General features: G+C 46.8%; 1 protein-coding gene across 3 annotated transcripts in view; it reads right to left on the bottom strand.

The window, feature by feature from the left end:
* LOC120979470 (9,11-endoperoxide prostaglandin H2 reductase-like) overlaps positions 1 to 20,096 on the bottom strand; it is a 225,033-nt gene that overhangs the window by 133,271 nt on the left and 71,666 nt on the right. For all 3 annotated transcript variants that reach the window (XM_040408253.1, XM_040408254.1, XM_040408252.1), the window contains exon 5: positions 604 to 695. In XM_040408253.1, the coding sequence (XP_040264187.1) occupies positions 604 to 695 (92 nt within the window). The remainder of the gene's footprint in view (positions 1 to 603; positions 696 to 20,096) is intronic.

Raw genomic sequence — 20,096 nt, 5'->3', positions numbered from 1 at the left:
CAGTTATACAAGTGTCTCACTCTCTAGTCCTGCAAAAAACATATTTATTTAATCCCTTATCAGTGAGAGGCTAGGTTACACATGTAAAAGCAGAACACAACACTATGGAAAGTATAAGTATTGCAGCTCCTAATTGTTCGTTGCGTGCCATATAGTGAAGCACATGAAAAGCATGAAACATAGAAACATAGAATGTGTCGGCAGATAAGAACCATTTGGCCCATCTAGTCTGCCTAAGTCTGCTTCTTCACGGTCACTTAATGTGTTCGTTTTGTGGTTACGTGAGGCACTGCATGCATTGGTCTTTATTCTTACAGTAGAGAAGTCATTAATTATAACTTTTTGTGAATTGGGACATTTAAATTTTTTTTTAAAATTCCAATCTAAATTTAGTAGGAGTCGGAGTCGGTGCATTGTTTGCCGACTCCGACTCCAGGTACCCAAAATTTCCCCCGACTCCGACTCCTCGACTCCGACTCCACAGCCCTGCTTGCACCTACATTTAGGTACAATGGCGTCCAAAAAGTTTAAATCCATGGGTTTGTGACTTCTTTGTCAGAAAACTTCCCCCCATAAGGTATGTAAAATGATTTCTTTCATTACCTGGTTGAGATGAGGAACCACATCACAGTCTTCCTTCAGCTGCTCCAAGTGATGAATTAGAAAATTGCTGACTCCAATAGAACGGCAAATGCCTGGTGAAGAAACGGGGGATTTAAGAAATATCACATTTTATTAAACAATGGCTACAATTAGTTGCTGCCCGTCATCGCTAGAAACAGGGCTTATGGGAACGGCTCTTCACACACATGCATACATGGAAAAAAATCAGGGTTTCCAATTCCAAAAATACCTGAACCTTGAGAAAACCCCAAATGACCCCAGACCAGTGATAATCTCGTGGGATTTCATATCCCAGTTTAAATGGGTTTTCCAGGATTGCTATTTTTTTTTTCTTTACGAGATATGCTCATGTAGCTTCTGTACATTTTTCCATTTTTTTTCCATTTGAACCCTCTTGTATGTAGCACTTCCTGCTGCTGTATCCAACCAAACCCATGATGCACTTCTCCTTTGTCTGCTGCAGCTCCAGCACCGCCCCTAACACCCAGCTACTTTATAGCTCCTCCCACCGAACAAGTTACATAGACACCCCTATCACTGCCCCTTAACAACACCCAGCTAGTTTATAGCTCCCCCCCCCACCTAGCTAGTTACATAGACACTCCCCTATCACCGCCCCTAACAACACGCAGCTAGTTTATAGCTCCTTCCACCAGCTAGTTATATACACACTCCCCTATCACTGCCCCTAACAACACCCAGCTAGTTTATAGCTCCTTCCACCAGCTAGTTATATACACACTCCCCAATCACTGCCCCTAACAACACCCAGCTAGTTTATAGCTCCTCCCACCCAGATAGTTAAATAGATACTCCCCTATCACCACCCCTAACACCCAGCTAGTTTATAGCTCCTCCCACCAGCTAGTTACATAGACACTCCCCTATCACAGCCCCTAACAACACCCAGCTAGTTTATAGCTCCTCCCACCAGCTAGTTACATAGACACTCCCCTATCACCGCCCCTAACAACACGCAGCTAGTTTATAGCTCCTCCCACCAGCTAGTTATATACACACTCCCCTATAACTGCCCCTAACAACGTCCAGCTAGGTTATAGCTCCTCCCATCAGCTAGTTACATAGACACTCCCCTATCACCGCACCTAAAAACGCCCAGCTAGGTTATAGCTCCTCCCACCCAGCTAGTTACATACACCCTCTATCACCGACACTCTCATGGACACAGGAAATAAGAAAGAGCTGCATGGACATGGTCATGTGACCACAGCTCCGAACAGAAAATAGGAGCAATAAAGACAAAATAAATACATTACAGAATTACAGCGACCTTCATAAATGATAACCATATTTTTGGACTACAAAACACACCTTTTAGCAAGAAAAGAATCTTGCAAAAATGCGTTTACGTCTTATTGTCCGCAGTCTGGGTGGGCCAGCAGTGCCAGACCTCACTGATTGCTCCCTTGATGATCAGGCAGAGCTCCCATACAATGCTTTGCCCAATCTCCTTTACTGCAGTGTGAGAGGTGTATGTCTGCACACTTCTCTCTTTCCCTGCCCGACACTGATCTATGTGATCAATGCAGGCAGAGGAGGAGGCCGAACGATCAGTCAGCACATGGAGAAGACACAGCTCTCTCCATCCTGAAGGACTTCCCACTGCAATAAAGGAGATGAAAACTCCTATTAAGTGCAGCTGAAGGACCTTTGATGATGTCACGAGTGGGAGTGGCCACAGCATGCAGACTATACAGCCGGCACTAGTGTACAGAAATGTACGTTTTTATTAAAGGTGTGTGTGTATATAATACAGTTGCAAGAAAAAGTATGTGAACCCTTTGGAATTATATGGATTTCTGTACAAATTGGTCATAAAATGTGATCTGATCTTCATCTAAGGCTACTTTCACACTGCCGTTTCTGGGTCCGCCTGTGAGATCCGTTTCAAGGCTCTCACAAGCAGCCCAAAACGGATCAGTTCAGCCCCAATGCATTCTGAATGGATAAGGATCCGTTCAGAATGCATCAGTTTGCCTCCGTTCCGCCTCCATTCCGCTCTGGAGGCGGACACCAAAACGCTGCTTGCAGCGTTTTGATGTCCGTCTGACGAAACTGAGCCAAACGGATCCGTCCTGACTTACAATGTAAGTCAATGGGGACGAATCCGTTTTTACTGACACAATATGGTGCAATTGAAAACGGATCCGCCTCCCATTGACTTTCAATGTAAGTCAAAACAAATCCGTTTGCATTATCATGAACAAAAAAAAAAATATATATATTGTAGGAGAGTCCCCGGAATAATAATGGACGGACGATACGTGCCACCAGAGGTCCTGGCCTCGGTGGAGTAAGAACCGGATCATTGCGGTTACAGCGGCGAATGCTGCTGGCGCAGCGTGTCCGGGCCGGTTTTTACTGGGAACAGGTAAAGAGTTGGGGGGGTGCCTGTTCCCCACGGCCAGCCCAGGTTTTTGGTGGAGCTGGGCCTTTAAAGAACCCAGCCTGCTGATGATGGGGGTGGGGTGTGTCTTGCTGTGCTCGAGATTTCCACAGACAGAGTCAGTGCTGGAGAAGGAGAGTCTGGGCGCAGCACACATTGAAGGATAGTCCTGGGACCTGTGGTGCTACGAGCCGAAGTGGCTCTGGCCTGAGGGAGACAAAGGCAGGTAGCCTACAAGCCTGCAGAACTGCTGTGGTCTGTCCAAAACAAGGTGACTCAAACCTGCTGTTTATTTTCTATGGAAGGACTTTTGTTTTATGCACTATGTGGATATGCACCTGTGTGGTCTGCACATTGCCTGTTATGCCTTTGGTGTAAATAAAGTCACGGTGTACCACAAAGACTGTCTGTGATTGCCTCAATACTGCCGCCGCTACCGTAGCCTACCACGAGCACATCCCCACAATTGGTGGCTTGGAGCGGGCATTCCTGCAGTGAGGCAGGCCTGAGGCAAAAGTTGTGTTGGACTGCATGTCATATATCAGGCCTGCAAGTTTTATGGTTCCTGACAAGATGGAGGAGGCCATTAAGCACCTGATTCAGAGTAATGTACAGCAGCAACAGGCATTGCAGGCTCAGAGGGAAAATAATGAGCTACAGCAAAAAAGACACGAGGAGGCTATGTGTGCACAGCAGCAAACAAACAATCTCCTAATGCAGCAGCTGGTAGCCATGCAAGAGTCGGTGCGAACATCCCTGCAAGGAGTTTCAACCGCAACAACCCCGACTGTGTCTACCGCCAGGGATAAAGTCCGATCCGCCCTGAGGAAAATGGGTCCGGAAGATGATATAGAGGCGTTCCTGATGGTGTTCGAAAGAACCGCGGAGCAAGAGAGGCTGCCATTGGAACAGTGGGCCGAGGTGGTGGCGCCTTTTCTGGTGGGGGACGCACAAAAGGCCTATTTTGACCTCAGCCGCGATGAGGCCAAGGACTATGAGAGGCTAAAAAGTGAGGTGTTGGCCAGGTTGGGGGTAAATACCTATGTGCGAGCGCACAGGGTGTATCAGTGGGTGTTTGCCGAGTCCCGACCCACCCGGTCACAAGCCTATGACTTACTCCACCTAGTAAAAAAATGGCTTCAGCCTGAAATATTGAGCCCTTCTCAGATGGTTGAAAGGGTCGTGGTCGACAGGTTCGTGCGTACCCTCCCGAGAGCCATACAGCGCTGGGTGGGACAAGGCGATCCAGGCAACCTGGAACAACTGGTTAGCCTGGTGGAGAGGTATATGGCCACTCAGGATTTGGTGCGGGACTCAGCGGTACTACCGAAGTCACGTCAGCCCCCGTTGCCGACCCGGGATCCTGAAAACGGGATCCCACCTCATAAGGAGGGGAGTGGATCTCCAGTCCGTGGGAGGAATACCCTGGGGAGGAGGGAGGCTGCGAGGATCAGATGTTGGCATTGTCAGGGTTGGGGACATGTGGCAGCCAACTGCCCTAGGGCATCCGAACCCATGGACTGCGGGTTCGCTCGCCGGTCCTCTTTTTATGCCCAACCGGTGTATATAGCTGACCCCCTGCTGGCTGCGGACACCCCTCCGTTGTGTGATGATGTTGTTGTCAATGGTCACTCCGTGCAGGCCCTGCTGGACTCTGGGAGCCTGGTAACTCTGGTCCATGAATCGCTGGTAACGGAAAAACTCCCAGATAGGCGAACCCTTACCATTGTCTGTATACATGGGGATCGCCGGGAGTATCCCACCACTAAGGTTACCCTGGCGGTGTGTGGGAAGGAGGTACCACATGTCGTCGGAGTGGGGAGACGGCTCCCTTATGCCGCAATATTGGGAAGGGACTTTCCCCTGTTCTGGACTTTGTGGAGGAACAGGTTGCCTACCTGTGGGGAAGAAAAATGTCCGGGTCCCGAGCCCGAGGACCCCGAGGCAGGGGCCCCAGCTGTAGGGGTCACCGTAGGGGAGGTAGAGTGTAACCCTGACCGGTTTCCCCTAGAAGTATTGGCGGGTGAGACAGTAGAAAGTTCGTCTATCCTGGATCTGGGGGTACCCCGAGAAACCTTCGGGACCGCACAGCTCCAGGATTCGACGTTATTGCGGGCTAGAGAAGGTGTGTCAGTGATTAATGGCGTTGCCCAGCGTCCCGGCGCCGATACCGTATTTCCTCACCTGGCCTATAACCAGGACCTGTTATATAGGGTAGACAAGGTGAGGCAGGAGGTGGTGGAACAACTGGTGGTGCCCCAGCCTTACCGGCGAATGGTCTTGGATTTAGCGCATGCGCATGTGTTGGGTGGTCATCTGGGGGTTAAGAAAACGCTGGAGCGAATTCTACAACGGTTCTATTGGCCTGGGATTTATGAGGAAGTCCGGAGGTTCTGTCAGTCCTGTCCAGTGTGTCAGGTGACTAGCCCCCACCCTCAGTATCGCAGTCCACTGGTACCTATGCCCATTATAGAGGTGCCCTTCGAAAGGATCGCCATGGATCTGGTAGGCCCCATTATTAAGTCAGCCCGAGGTCACCAACACATACTGGTAGTGTTAGACTATGCCACTCGCTATCCGGAGGCGGTCCCATTGCGCCATACGTCGGCCAAGGTAATAGCTAAAGAGCTTATGAGTATGTTCGCCCGGGTGGGGATACCAAAGGAGATTCTGACGGACCAGGGGACACCCTTTATGTCCAAAATAACAAAGGAATTGTGTAAGCTATTAAATATAAAACACCTGCACACGTCCGTCTACCATCCCCAAACCGATGTGTTAGTAGAACGGTTTAATAAGACCCTGAAGTCCATGCTAAAAAGAGTCGTGGCTAAGGACGGGAGAGATTGGGACTTACTGTTGCCCTATGTTTTGTTTGCGGTACGGGAAGTGCCCCAGGCGTCCACGGGGTTCTCGCCCTTTGAGTTGTTATATGGGCGACATCCCCGTGGACTACTGGACATCGCTAAGGAGGCATGGAAGCAACAGCCTACGCCTCATAAAAGTGTGATAGAACACATAGGAAAAATGCAGGACCGAATAGGGGTCGTGTTGCCGATCGTCCGGGAGCACATGGAAGCGGCACAACTGGCCCAGAGTCGGGTATATAACCGGTCCGCCCGGGTAAGGACATTTCACCCGGGTGACCGAGTTCTTGTACTCGTGCCCACGGTCGAGAGTAAATTCCTGGCCCGGTGGCAAGGACCCTATGAAGTTAAGGAGAAAGTGGGCCCAGTTGATTACAGGATATACCAGCCAGGGCGGCGGAAGCCCGAACAGGTATATCATGTGAATCTACTAAAACCTTGGAGAGACAGAGAGAATTTGTTTGGAGACAGCCCGCCCTCTGTCTGGACGGCAGGGAGTGACCCGGGGTCACCAGGTGTTCCGGAGAACGCCGCTGGGGTGACGATAGGGGACGGACTGTCGACCAAACAGGCACAAGAGGTGAGAGAATTCGTTAGTCGGAATAGGGACGTATTCTCTGACCTTCCTGGACGTACCACCTTGATCGAGCATGACATTGTCACCGAGCCCCGGGTGAAAGTCCGCCTAAGACCATACCGAGTACCGGAGGCTCGGCGACAGGCTATTTCGCAGGAGGTAAGATCGATGCTACGTCTAGGGGTCATAGAAGAGTCAAAGAGCGAGTGGGCTAGCCCGATTGTCCTTATTCCCAAACCGGATGGTTCATTACGGTTCTGTAATGATTTTAGGAAATTAAATGAGGTATCAAAATTTGACGCCTATCCCATGCCTCGGGTGGACGAGTTGATAGAGCGGCTGGGAAAAGCCCGGTATTTTTCGATCCTAGATCTCACGAAGGGCTACTGGCAGGTACCTCTGACGGAGGCGGCAAAGGAGAAGACGGCCGGAGGGGCTTTTTCAGTATAGGGTGTTGCCTTTTGGGTTGCACGGCGCTCCGGCTACGTTCCAGCGTCTGATGGATGTCGTCCTTAAGCCCCATCACCAGTATACCTCCGCGTATCTGGATGATATAGTCATGTTTAGCCCGGACTGGGAGGGTCATTTGTCAAAACTTCAGGCAGTGATAGATTCTCTAAGGAAGGCGGGGTTGACTGCCAACCCAAAAAAATGCTCGGTGGGACTAGAGGAAGCTCGCTATTTGGGGTATGTGATTGGACGCGGAGTCATTAGGCCCCAAGTGAATAAAGTTGAAGCAATCCGGAATTGGCCCAGGCCTCGTACGTCCAAGCAAGTACGGTCATTTTTGGGCCTGATTGGGTACTACATGAGGTTCATTCCCCATTTTGCCACCTTGGCAGCCCCGTTAACCGGCCTCTTGAAGGGTAGAAAGTCGGTGATGGTTCGCTGGGGGGAGCAGGAGGAGGAGGCGTTCTCCCGTTTGAAGTCGGCCCTATGTGAGTCCCCGGTTCTGGTGACGCCCGACTTCAAGCGGGAGTTTGTAGTTCAAACAGATGCCTCGGGAGTAGGACTACGGGCTGTGCTTTCCCAGGAGCTCAACGGGGAAGAGCACCCCGTGGTTTTTCTAAGCCGCAAGCTTACCCCAGCAGAAACCCGGTATAGCATTGTGGAGAGAGAGTGCCTCGCCATCAAGTGGGCACTCAAGTCTCTCAGATATTACCTTCTGGGGAGAAGGTTCCGTCTGGTGACCGACCACTCCCCTCTCCAGTGGATAAGTCGAGCTAAGGAGGGGAGCGCTCGGGTCACCAGGTGGTTCTTGTTGTCCCTCCAGAACTTTAAGTTCACTGTTGAGCACAGGGCCGGCCGCTTACAGGGGAACGCAGATGCCCTGTCCCGGGTACACTGCTGTGCATGTGTTCACCCCCTCAGGCTTGAACAGTATGTTCAAGCCCTCAGGGGTGAACAAAGGGGGAGGATATGTAGGAGAGTCCCCGGAATAATAATGGACGGACGATACGTGCCACCAGAGGTCCTGGCCTCGGTGGAGTAAGAACCGGATCATTGCGGTTACAGCGGCGAATGCTGCTGGCGCAGCGTGTCCGGGCCGGTTTTTACTGGGAACAGGTAAAGAGTTGGGGGGGTGCCTGTTCCCCACGGCCAGCCCAGGTTTTTGGTGGAGCTGGGCCTTTAAAGAACCCAGCCTGCTGATGATGGGGGTGGGGTGTGTCTTGCTGTGCTCGAGATTTCCACAGACAGAGTCAGTGCTGGAGAAGGAGAGTCTGGGCGCAGCACACATTGAAGGATAGTCCTGGGACCTGTGGTGCTACGAGCCGAAGTGGCTCTGGCCTGAGGGAGACAAAGGCAGGTAGCCTACAAGCCTGCAGAACTGCTGTGGTCTGTCCAAAACAAGGTGACTCAAACCTGCTGTTTATTTTCTATGGAAGGACTTTTGTTTTATGCACTATGTGGATATGCACCTGTGTGGTCTGCACATTGCCTGTTATGCCTTTGGTGTAAATAAAGTCACGGTGAACCACAAAGACTGTCTGTGATTGCCTCAATACTGCCGCCGCTACCGTAGCCTACCACGAGCACATCCCCACAATATATATATATATATATATATTATTATTTTTTGTTCATGGTAATGCAAACGGAACCGTTCTGAACGGATACAAGCGTTTGCATTATAGGTGCGGATCCATCTGTGCAGACACCAGACTGATCCGCACCTAAACGCAGGTGTGAAAGTAGTCTTCGTCACAACAATAGACAATCACAGTCTGCTTAAACTAATAACACACAAAGAATTAAATGTTACCATGTTTTTATTGAACACACCATGTAAACATTCACAGTGCAGGTGGAAAAAGTATGTGAACCCCTAGACTAATGACATCTCCAAGAGCCAATTGGAGTGAGGTGTCAGCCAACTGGAGTCCAATCAATGAGATGAGATTGGAGGTGTTGGTTACAGCTGCCCTGCCCTATAAAAAACACACACCAGTTCTGGGTTTTCTTTTCACAAGAAGCATTGCCCGATGTGAATGATGCCTCGCACAAAAGAGCTCTCAGAAGACCTACGATTAAGAATTGTTGACTTGCATAAAGCTGGAAAGGGTTATAAAAGTATCTCCAAAAGCCTTGCTGTTTATCAGTCCACGGTAAGACAAATTGTCTATAAATGGAGAAAGTTCAGCACTGCTGCTACTCTCCCTAGGAGAGGCCGTCCTGTAAAGATGACTGCAAGAGCACAGCGCAGACTGCTCAATGAGGTGAAGAAGAATCCTAGAGTGTCAGCTAAAGACTTACAAAAGTCTCTGGCATATGCTAACATCCCTGTTAGCGAATCTACAATACGTAAAACACTAAACAAGAATGGATTTCATGGGAGGATACCACAGAGGAAGCCACTGCTGTCCAAAAAATCATTGCTGCACATTTACAGTTTGCACAAGAGCACCTGGATGTTCCACAGCAGTACTGGCAAAATATTCTGTGGACAGATGAAACCAAAGTTGAGTTGTTTGGAAGAAACACACAACACTATGTGTGGAGAAAAAGAGGCACAGCACACCAACATCAAAACCTCATCCCAACTGTGAAGTATGGTGGTGGGGGCATCATGGTTTGGGGCTGCTTTGCTGCGTCAGGGCCTGGACGGATTGCTATTATCGAAGGAAAAATGAATTCCCAAGTTTATCAAGACATTTTGCAGGAGAACTTAAAGAGGACCTTTCACCAATTATTACACTATGAATTAACTATACAGACATAGAGAGCGGCGCCCGGGGATCTCACTGCACTTACTATTATCCCCGGGCGCCGCTCCGTTCTCCCGTTATGCCCTCCGGTATCTCCGCTCACTAAGTTATAGTAGGCGGAGATTCCAGTCACTAAGTTATGGTAGGCGGAGTCTGCCCTTGTTCTGCTCTAGCGCTGGCCAATCGCAGCGCAAAGCTCACAGCCTGGGAGGTTCTTTTCTCCCAGGCTGTGAGCTCTGCAATGCGATTGGCCAGTGCTACAGAAGAACAAGGGCAGACTCCGCCTACCATAACTTAGTGAACGGAGATACCAGAGGGCATAGCAGGAGAACGGAGCGGCGCCCGGGGATAATAGTAAGTGCAGTGAGATCCCCGAGCGCCGCTCTACATGTCTGTATAGTTAGTTCATAATGTAATAATCGGTGAAAGGTCCTCTTTAAAGGGACACTGACAGGCCCAAAAAAGCATATTTAGGTACAGTGGGGGAAATAATTATTTGACCCCTCACTGATTTTGTAAGTTTGTCCAATGACAAAGAAATGAAAAGTCTCAGAACAGTATCATTTCAATGGTAGGTTTATTGTAACAGTGGCAGATAGCACATCAAAAGGAAAATCGAAAAAAAAAACTTTAAATAAAAGATAGCAACTGATTTGCATTTCATTGAGTGAAATAAGTATTTGAACCCCTACCAACCATTAAGAGTTCTGGCTCCCACAGAGTGGTTAGACACTTCTACTCAATTAGTCACCCTCATTAAGGACACCTGTCTTAACTAGTCACCTGTATAAAAGACACCTGTCCACAGAATCAATCAATCAAGCAGACTCCAAACTCTCCAACATGGGAAAGACCAAAGAGCTGTCCAAGGATGTCAGAGACAAAATTGTAGACCTGCACAAGGCTGGAATGGGCTACAAAACCATTAGCAAGAAGCTGGGAGAGAAGGTGACAACTGTTGGTGCGATTGTTCGAAAATGGAAGGAGCACAAAATGACCATCAATCGACCTCGCTCTGGGGCTCCACGCAAGATCTCACCTCGTGGGGTGTCAATGGTTCTGAGAAAGGTGAAAAAGCATCCTAGAACTACACGGGAGGAGTTAGTTAATGACCTCAAATTAGCAGGGACCACAGTCACCAAGAAAACCATTGGAAACACATTACACCGCAATGGATTAAAATCCTGCAGGGCTCGCAAGGTCCCCCTGCTCAGGAAGGCACATGTGCAGGCCCGTCTGAAGTTTGCCAATGAACACCTGAATGATTCAGAGAGTGACTGGGAGAAGGTGCTGTGGTCTGATGAGACCAAAATAGAGCTCTTTGGCATTAACTCAACTCGCTGTGTTTGGAGGAAGAAAAATGCTGCCTATGACCCCCAAAACACCGTCCCCACCGTCAAGCATGGGGGTGGAAACATTTTGCTTTGGGGGTGTTTTTCTGCTAAGGGCACAGGACAACTTATTCGCATAAACAGGAAAATAGACGGAGCCATGTATCGTGAAATCCTGAGCGACAACCTCCTTCCCTCTGCCAGGAAACTGAAAATGGGTCGTGGATGGGTGTTCCAGCACGACAATGACCCAAAACATACAGCAAAGGCAACAAAGGAGTGGCTCAAGAAGAAGCACATTAAGGTCATGGAGTGGCCTAGTCAGTCTCCGGACCTTAATCCAATCGAAAACCTATGGAGGGAGCTCAAGCTCAGAGTTGCACAGAGACAGCCTCGAAACCTTAGGGATTTAGAGATGATCTGCAAAGAGGAGTGGACCAACATTCCTCCTAAAATGTGCGCAAACTTGGTCATCAATTACAAGAAACGTTTGACCTCTGTGCTTGCAAACAAGGGTTTTTCCACCAAGTATTAAGTCTTTTTTTGTTAGAGGGTTCAAATACTTATTTCACTCAATGAAATGCAAATCAGTTGCTATCTTTTATTTAAAGTTATTTTTTCGATTTTCCTTTTGATGTGCTATCTGCCACTGTTACAATAAACCTACCATTGAAATGATACTGTTCTGAGACTTTTCATTTCTTTGTCATTGGACAAACTTACAAAATCAGTGAGGGGTCAAATAATTATTTCCCCCACTGTATATATATGACAGTACAGGTCTTATAAAGTGTATAAGAATCATCTAAGTATCCCCCCTGTTCACCTTATAAATACATTAAAATGAAGTTTTATAACCTGCTTGAATTGTGTTCAATCTGCCCAAGGGGCGGCGTTTCATCTCAACTTGCGCCCAGCCAGCCTCGCCCCAACTGCCGTTTGAAGCGCCGCCCAGCTCATCAATATTCACTTCACTGGGCGGCGCACTAATCCGCACTAATCATATCGCGCCTGCGCACTAATTAACCCCTTTTCAGCTGTAACAGAGCAGCGCTCTGAAGCGCTGCTATGAACTGTGCCCGGCGCATGCGCATAAAGCAGAGGCTGCATCGGCCTCTGAGAATCAGACTGTGCGCAGGCGTGATGCGATCCCGGCCAGTGAGGGTGCCGGGCGCATGCGCTGAAGATGAGCCGGAGGCCGATGCCCATAGTATTGTATTGGGCATGCGCCGGATCTTGCGTCGGGGACACTAGTAGCCGCCCAGCGAAGTGAATATTGATGAGCTGGGCGGCGCTTCAAACGGCAGTTGGGGCGAGGCTGGCTGGGCACAAGTTGAGATGAAACGCCGCCCCTTGGGCAGATTGAACACGATTCAAGCAGGTTATAAAACTTCATTTTAATGTATTTATAAGGTGAACAGGGGGGATACTTAGATGATTCTAATACACTTTATAAGACCTGTACTGTCATATATATACCTAAATATGCTTTTTGGGCCTGTCAGTGTCCCTTTAAGGCCATCTGTCCACTAGCTGAAGCTCAATAGAAGATGGGTGTTGCAACAGGACAACGACCGAAAGCATAGAAGTAAATCAACAACAGAATGGCTTAAACAGAAGAAAATACGCCTTCTGGAGTGGCCCAGTCAGAGTCCTGACCTCAACCCGATTGAGATGCTGTGGCATGACCTCAAGAAAGCGATTCACACCAGACATTCCAAGAATATTGCTGAACTGAAACAGTTCTGTAAAGAGGAATAATCAAGAATTACTCCTGACCGTTGTGTATAATATGTGTACTGCAGAGCTGTGTGTGTATAATATGTGTACTGCAGAGCTGTGTGTGTATAATGTGTACTGCAGAGCTGTGTGTGTATAATATGTGTACTGCATAGCTGTGTGTGTATAATATGTGTACTGCAGAGCTGTGTGTCTATAATGTGTACTGCAGAGCTGTGTGTGTATAATATGTGTACTGCAGAGCTGTGTGTGTATAATATGTGTACTGCAGAGCTGTGTGTCTATAATATGTGTACTGCAGAGCTGTGTGTCTATAATATGTGTACTGCAGAGCTGTGTGTCTATAATATGTGTACTGCAGAGCTGTGTGTCTATAATATGTGTACTGCAGAGCTGTGTGTCTATATGTGTACTGCAGAGCTGTGTGTCTATAATATGTGTACTGCAGAGCTGTGTGTCTATAATATGTGTACTGCAGAGCTGTGTGTCTATAATATGTGTACTGCAGAGCTGTGTGTCTATAATATGTGTACTGCAGAGCTGTGTGTCTATAATATGTGTACTGCAGAGCTGTGTGTCTATAATATGTGTACTGCAGAGCTGTGTGTCTATAATATGTGTACTGCAGAGCTGTGTGTCTATAATATGTGTACTGCAGAGCTGTGTGTCTATAATATGTGTACTGCAGAGCAGTGTGTGTCTAATATGTGTACTGCAGAGCTGTGTGTGTATATGTGTACTGCAGAGCTGTGTGTGTATATGTGTACTGCAGAGCTGTGTGTTGATAATCTGCATATTCCAGAGTTTTGTGTGTATAATGTGCATGTGGCAGAGCTGTGTGTGTACGGCAAAGCTGTCTGTGTTGCAAAATGAGCATGGCAGGACACCGCAGAGCTAATGACAGATGTATTTGGATAGGTACATTTACAGGAGTTATCAAATCCTATAAACTGCCGCCCATATGCCTGGGCCCCTCACAGTGAATATACTTACCCCGCTCCCTGCACCGATCCTGGTCCCTGCACCGCCACTGCTGCTTCTCCCCGTGCGCGGATGAAAACATCCGGTGTCGGGGGAAGCAGCCAATGGCAGGCGGGGACGATCCTCCCTAGCGTCACCCGCGATGCCAGGGAGGCTCATCCCCTTCCCCGCCTGGCATTGACTGCTCCCCCCGACACAGAAAGATGCAGCTGCTGCGGTGCGGGGACCAGGAGCGGCGCAGGGAGCGGGAAGCCAGGTAAGTAGATTTAGTGTGAGGGGCCCGGGCATATGGGGGGCAGTTTATAGGATTGGATAACCCTTTTAATGAGGTGACCACATGCTCTATTGCTATTACAATGGTCAGCAGATGACACACTAAGGTCAACAGAAGCTGACAAAAACTATTAACCCCCTCTACGCTACACTACAAAGTTAGTGACCTTGAACCCGTCACTTCATTAAACCACCAGAGAAGGTTTCATAAGTAGAAAATATTTTTTTGCAATTTCCTGTTGTCTTATCCTGGGGTATGTTTTATAGTTCAGTGCGTCTTATAGTCAGAAAAAAAATTGTATTTTAAAGGATCTTGATGTAAACCGAAAAACTCTTAATACAGTAGGCTACAAAATCTATGCTATTTTGCAAGTTAGAGCAAAAAAAATAAATGTGACGTTGGCTTTTACTGATCATTCTACTGCATATGTTTGCTGTAAAGCTGGCAAATACATTACAGAGCTGTCTGATAAATGCTCATTAGCCTGACAGCTCTACCTCCAATACACACGAACACTCCACTCGGCCGAGTGTGCATGTATTCACAATAGAAAGAAGGGAGTAAGCTGCTGCCAAACACCTCTGCTGGCTTATCTCCGTTGAGAACAAAGGATCGGACATGCTGAAATCCAACACGTCTCACCTTTCATTCCCCAGACATTTGCTATCAGGGAATAGTCAGGACACCGCCATACACATTAGATGGTCAGTCGGTCTGGGTCTGGGCTGAAATTCATGTCGTGTGTATGGGGACCTTAATTTGGTTGTTCACTTTCCTGTAGACTTCCTCTTGAGCCCATCTAAGGCCTCAAGCACACGACCGTTTTTGTGGTCCACATCCGAGCCGCATTTTTTGCGGCTCTGGTGCGGACCCATTTACTTCAATGGGGCCGCAAAAGATGCAGACAGCACTCCGTGTGCTGTCCACATCCGTTGCACCGTTCCGTGGCCCCGTTCCGCGGACCGCAAAAAAATTGCACGGTCGTGTGCATGAGGCCTAAGGCAGAGAAGAGAGAGCGCTGCATGCTAGTGCCTCTCTCTCCTAATTCTAGTGATCGGTGAGGGTCACCGCACTAGGACCCCCTACGATCAAAACCTTTGATACAGCACTATGACATATCAAAAGTTTTTTTTAAAAGAATGACGACACTAAACTTCTGAAATGCCGTATAGAACTGAATGCCGCACAGGTTTATTAAAATTGCAGCATAAGCTTACAGGAGAAAGGCAGAAGATGTTCCTAATTTATCACATTGGTTTGGCACATCTTGATAAAGACGCTGTACATTTGGGGCATTTTGGGGTTTTGTGAGTATGCAGTTAGTTTTTTTGGTGCAATTTGCCGCAGTAAATCTGCCCTATTGTGCGTATTTTCATTTCATCTATTTCACACACATGGGTTTCTCACTTCTTTATCCGTACTTACGCAGTTCCTCAAGTTTAACAGGTGTCAATATTCCTTCCTCTAGCTGACATCTTACTTGTGTGCCGCCCGTACACTATCACTTTTTGACTTGGCACATAATCGTTTCTGCACGGTCATTTGTAAAGGATGTCTATCTCCTACATTATACAGCGCCGCTGAGGCCAGCGATAAACTTACCACAATGGCAGGAGGCTGCCATGGTCAAACGGTATTATTTGTATAAGACTCCTTATCTCTATGCAGCAGCCTTTTGTTCGTTATATATCTGGATTTTTTTTCTTTTAACATGTAATATAACTGGTAGAGATAACAAATTATTCCTACTTGCTACAAGACTGAAGCTCTTCTCGTCTCCAGTCCCTGTGCATCCCTTCTATAACAGAAGTAAGGCTAGGTTTACATCTGCAGCAGAAGCCTCCGTCATAGAGTCCAGAAAAAAAAAAGTACTGCATAGTATTGTCCCGCAAAATGGTGGTATTCACGTATGGACACCAGATGGACCCTGTTATAATGAATGCAATACGTCGGGCACTGGCAGTGTCCAGTATATGCCAGAACCAGCATTGCCAGTATGCTGTTCTTATGTAGGAACAGAATACCAGAATCCTAGGGGTACTTTCACACTAGCGTTATTCTTTTCCGGTATTGAAATCCGGTAAAGGGTCTCAATACCGGAAAAAAAACACGCTTCTGTTTTGTCCCAATGCATTCTGAAAGGAAAGCAATGCATTCAGTATGCATCAAATACCCTTGTACGGTATTTGACCAGACAAAATACTGCAGCATGCTGTGGTATTTTTTCCGGCCCAAATCCTGGAACACTAACGCACTTGCCGGATCCGGCATTCATTTCTATTGAAATGTATTAATGCCGGATCCGGTACCAAGTATCCTGGAAATTGCCGCATCGTCGGGTCCGGTTTTCCGGTCTGCGCATGCGCAGTTCTTTCTAGCTTTGAAAAAATTAAAAAGTTCAACAGTAGAAAGAAAAGAAGGCGGCACTCACCACTGTAGAAAAAAATTCACTCACTTTATTCTTCCATGAGTAAAGAGCAGGGTTGGAGCATACATGCAGCAAATCACAGCAGGTGTAGCAGCGACGGCCGTTTCGCGCTGGACTAGCGCTTCATCTGGCCACTGACATGAAAAAATGAAATACCGGATCCGGATGATACCGGAAAGACAGATCCGGTATTTAGTAACATAGTAACATAGTACATAAGGCCGAAAAAAGACATTTGTCCATCCAGTTCGGCCTGTTATCCTGCAAGTTGATCCAGAGGAAGGCAAAAAACCCTGTGAGGTAGAAGCCAATTTTCTCCACTTTAGGGGAATAAAAAATTTCTTCCCGACTCCAATCAGAATAACTCCCTGGATCAACGACCCCTCTCTACTAGCTATAGCCTGTAATATTATTACACTCCAGAAATACACCCAGGCCCCTCTTGAATTCCTTTATTGTACTCACCATCACCACCTCCTCAGGCAGAGAGTTCCATGGTCTCACTGCTCTTACCGTAAAGAATCCTCTTCTATGTTTGTGTACAAACCTTCTTTCCTCCAGACGCAGAGGATGTCCCCTCGTCACAGTCACAGTCCTGGGGATAAATAGCTGATGGGATAGATCTCTGTACTGACCCCTGATATATTTATACATATTAATTAGATCTCCCCTCAGTCGTCTTTTTTCTAAAGTGAATAACCCTAATTTTGATAATCTTTCAGGGTACTGTAGTTGCCCCATTCCAGTTATTACTTTAGTTGCCCTCCTCTGAACCCTCTCTAGCTCTGCTATGTCTGCCTTGTTCACAGGAGCCCAGAACTGTACACAGGACTCCATGTGTGGTCTGACTAGCGATTTGTAAAGTGGTAGGACTATGTTCATATCACGGGAATCTATGCCCCTTTTGATGCAACCCATTATCTTGTTGGCCTTGGCAGCAGCTGCCTGACACTGGTTTTTGCTGTTTAGTTTGTTGTTTATTAAAATTCCTAGATCCTTTTCCATGTCAGTGTTACCCAGTGTTTTACCATTTAGTATGTACGGGTTACTTGCATTTTTCCTTCCCATGTGCATAACCTTACATTTATCAGTGTTAAACCTCATCTGCCACTTATCTGCCCAAGCCTCCAATCTATCCAGATCCCTCTGTAGTAGTATACTGTCCTCTTCAGTGTAAATTACTTTACACAGTTTAGTGTCATCTGCGAAAATTGATACTTTACTATGCAAGCCTTCTACAAGATCATTAATAAATATATTGAAGAGAATAGGGCCCAATACTGACCCCTGAGGTACCCCACTAGTGACAGTGACCCAATCTGAATGTGTACCGTTAATAACCACCCTCTGTTTTCTATCACTCAGCCAGTTACTTACCCACATACAGATGTTTTCTCCCAGTCCGAGCATTCTCATTTTATATACTAACCTTTTATGCGGTACAGTGTCAAATGCTTTGGAGAAGTCCAGATATACGACATCCATTGATTCGCCGCTGTCAAGTCTAGAACTTACCTCCTCATAGAAACTGATTAAATTAGTTTGACATGACCGATCCCTCACGAAGCCATGCTGATATGGCGTTATTTGCTTATTTCCGTTGAGATGCTCTAATATAGCATCTCTCAGAAAACCTTCAAACAGTTTACCCACAACAGATGTTAAACTTACCGGCCTATAGTTTCCAGGCTCTGTTTTTGGCCCCTTTTTGAATATTGGCACCACATATGCCACGCGCCAATCCTGTGGGACATTCCCTGTCAGTATAGAGTCTGCAAATATCAGAAATAAGGGTCTGGCTATGACATTACTTAATTCCTTTAGGATAAGTCTAACGGATCCGGAAAAAAAAAAGATATCTGTTTGCATACAGATTTCCGGATTCGGCAGGCAGTTCCGGCAACGGAACTGCCTGCTGGATTCTTCTAACGCTAGTGTGAAAGTACCCTAAGGCAGCAAACACAATATGGCAGCACACTGCTATACATGCAAACAATAGAACTAGGGATTAGAGATTACTATGGATTACAGTGGTACTATACCTACTATAACTTTTTGATCATGCTCATCTACATTGACCTAACCAGTAGATGGGCTCAACACATGTTTAAATGTAATTTTCATGTATAGTAGGTATAGTACCAATGTAATCCAGAATAATCTCTAATCCCTAGTTCTGTTGCTTGCATGTGTAATGGTGTGCTGCCATATTTTATTTGCGGTTTGTATGTTAGCTTTATGGATGTGCACCTGTGACTCTGGATGTGCTAGTCTAAATTTTCTTGCAGAAATCCTAAGGCAGTTAGACCTCTTTCACACGGGCGTTATGGATTGGGGCCGGATAGGATGCGGGTGCGTGGCGGGGAAATCGTGCGAGTGAGCACACAATTTCAGTCAGTTTTGACTGCAACTGCGTTGTTTAGTTTTTTCCGTGTGAATGCAATGCGTTTTGCACGCGCATGAGAAAAAACTGGATGTGGTACCCAGACCCGAACTTCTTCAATGAAGTTCTGGTTTGGGTTAGTTGTAGTGTAGATTTTATTATTTTCCCTTATAACATGGTTATAAGGGAAAATAATAGCATTATTTAATCAATACTTTGATCTTGGGGATAAAGTGAGACCCAGTGTCATTGTTTGCTGTATGCACCCCTATTTTGGTGACGAATAAAGATCGGGATTTTCACTACATCCATTCTGGTGCTGGAGCTTTCTTCTACCTTGTGAAACATAGAAACATAGAATGTGTCGGCAGATAAGAACCATTTGGCCCATCTAGTCTGCCCAATATATCTGAATACTATGGATAGCCCCTGGCCCCATCTTATATGAAGGATGGCCTTATGCCTATCCCATGCATGCTTAAACCCCTTCACTGTATTTGCAGCTACCACTTCTGCAGGAAGGCTATTCCATGCATCCACTACTCTCTCAGTAAAGTAATACTTCCTGATATTACTTTTAAACCTTTGCCCCTCTAATTTAAAACTGTGTCCTCTTGTGGTAGTTTTTCTTCTTTTAAATATGCTCTCCTCCTTTACCGAGTTGATTCCCTTTATGTATTTAAAAGTTTCTATCATATCCCCTCTGTCTCTTCTTTCTTTCAAGCTATACATGTTAAGGTCCTTTAACCTTTCCTGGTAAGTTTTATCCTGCAATCCATGTACTAGTTTAGTAGCTCTTCTCTGAACTCTCTCTAGAGTATCTATATCCTTCTGGAGATATGGCCTCCAGTACTGCGCACAATACTCCAAGTGAGGTCTCACCAGTGTTCTGTACAGCGGCATAAGCACTTCACTCTTTCTACTGCTTATACCTCTCCCTATACATCCAAGCATTCTGCTGGCATTTCGTGCTGCTCTATTACATTGTCTTCCCACCTTTAAGTCTTCTGGAATAATTACTCCTAAATCCCTTTCCTCAGATACTGAGGTCAGGACTGTGTCAAATATTCTATATTCTGCCCTTGGGTTTTTACGCCCCAGGTGCATTATCTTGCACTTATCCACATTAAATTTCAGTTGCCAGAGTTCTGACCATTCTTCTAGTTTTCCTAAATCCTTTTCCATTTGGCGTTTCCCTCCAGGAACATCAACCCTGTTACATATCTTTGTGTCATCAGCAAAAAGACAAACCTTACCATCGAGGCCTTTTGCAATATC

Source organism: Bufo bufo, chromosome 9, assembly GCF_905171765.1.
Source record: "Bufo bufo chromosome 9, aBufBuf1.1, whole genome shotgun sequence".
In the NCBI taxonomy this organism is placed as follows: Eukaryota; Metazoa; Chordata; class Amphibia; order Anura; family Bufonidae; genus Bufo; species Bufo bufo.
Note: the sequence above shows the minus strand (reverse complement) of the source record. Positions and strands in the feature narration are given on the sequence as shown.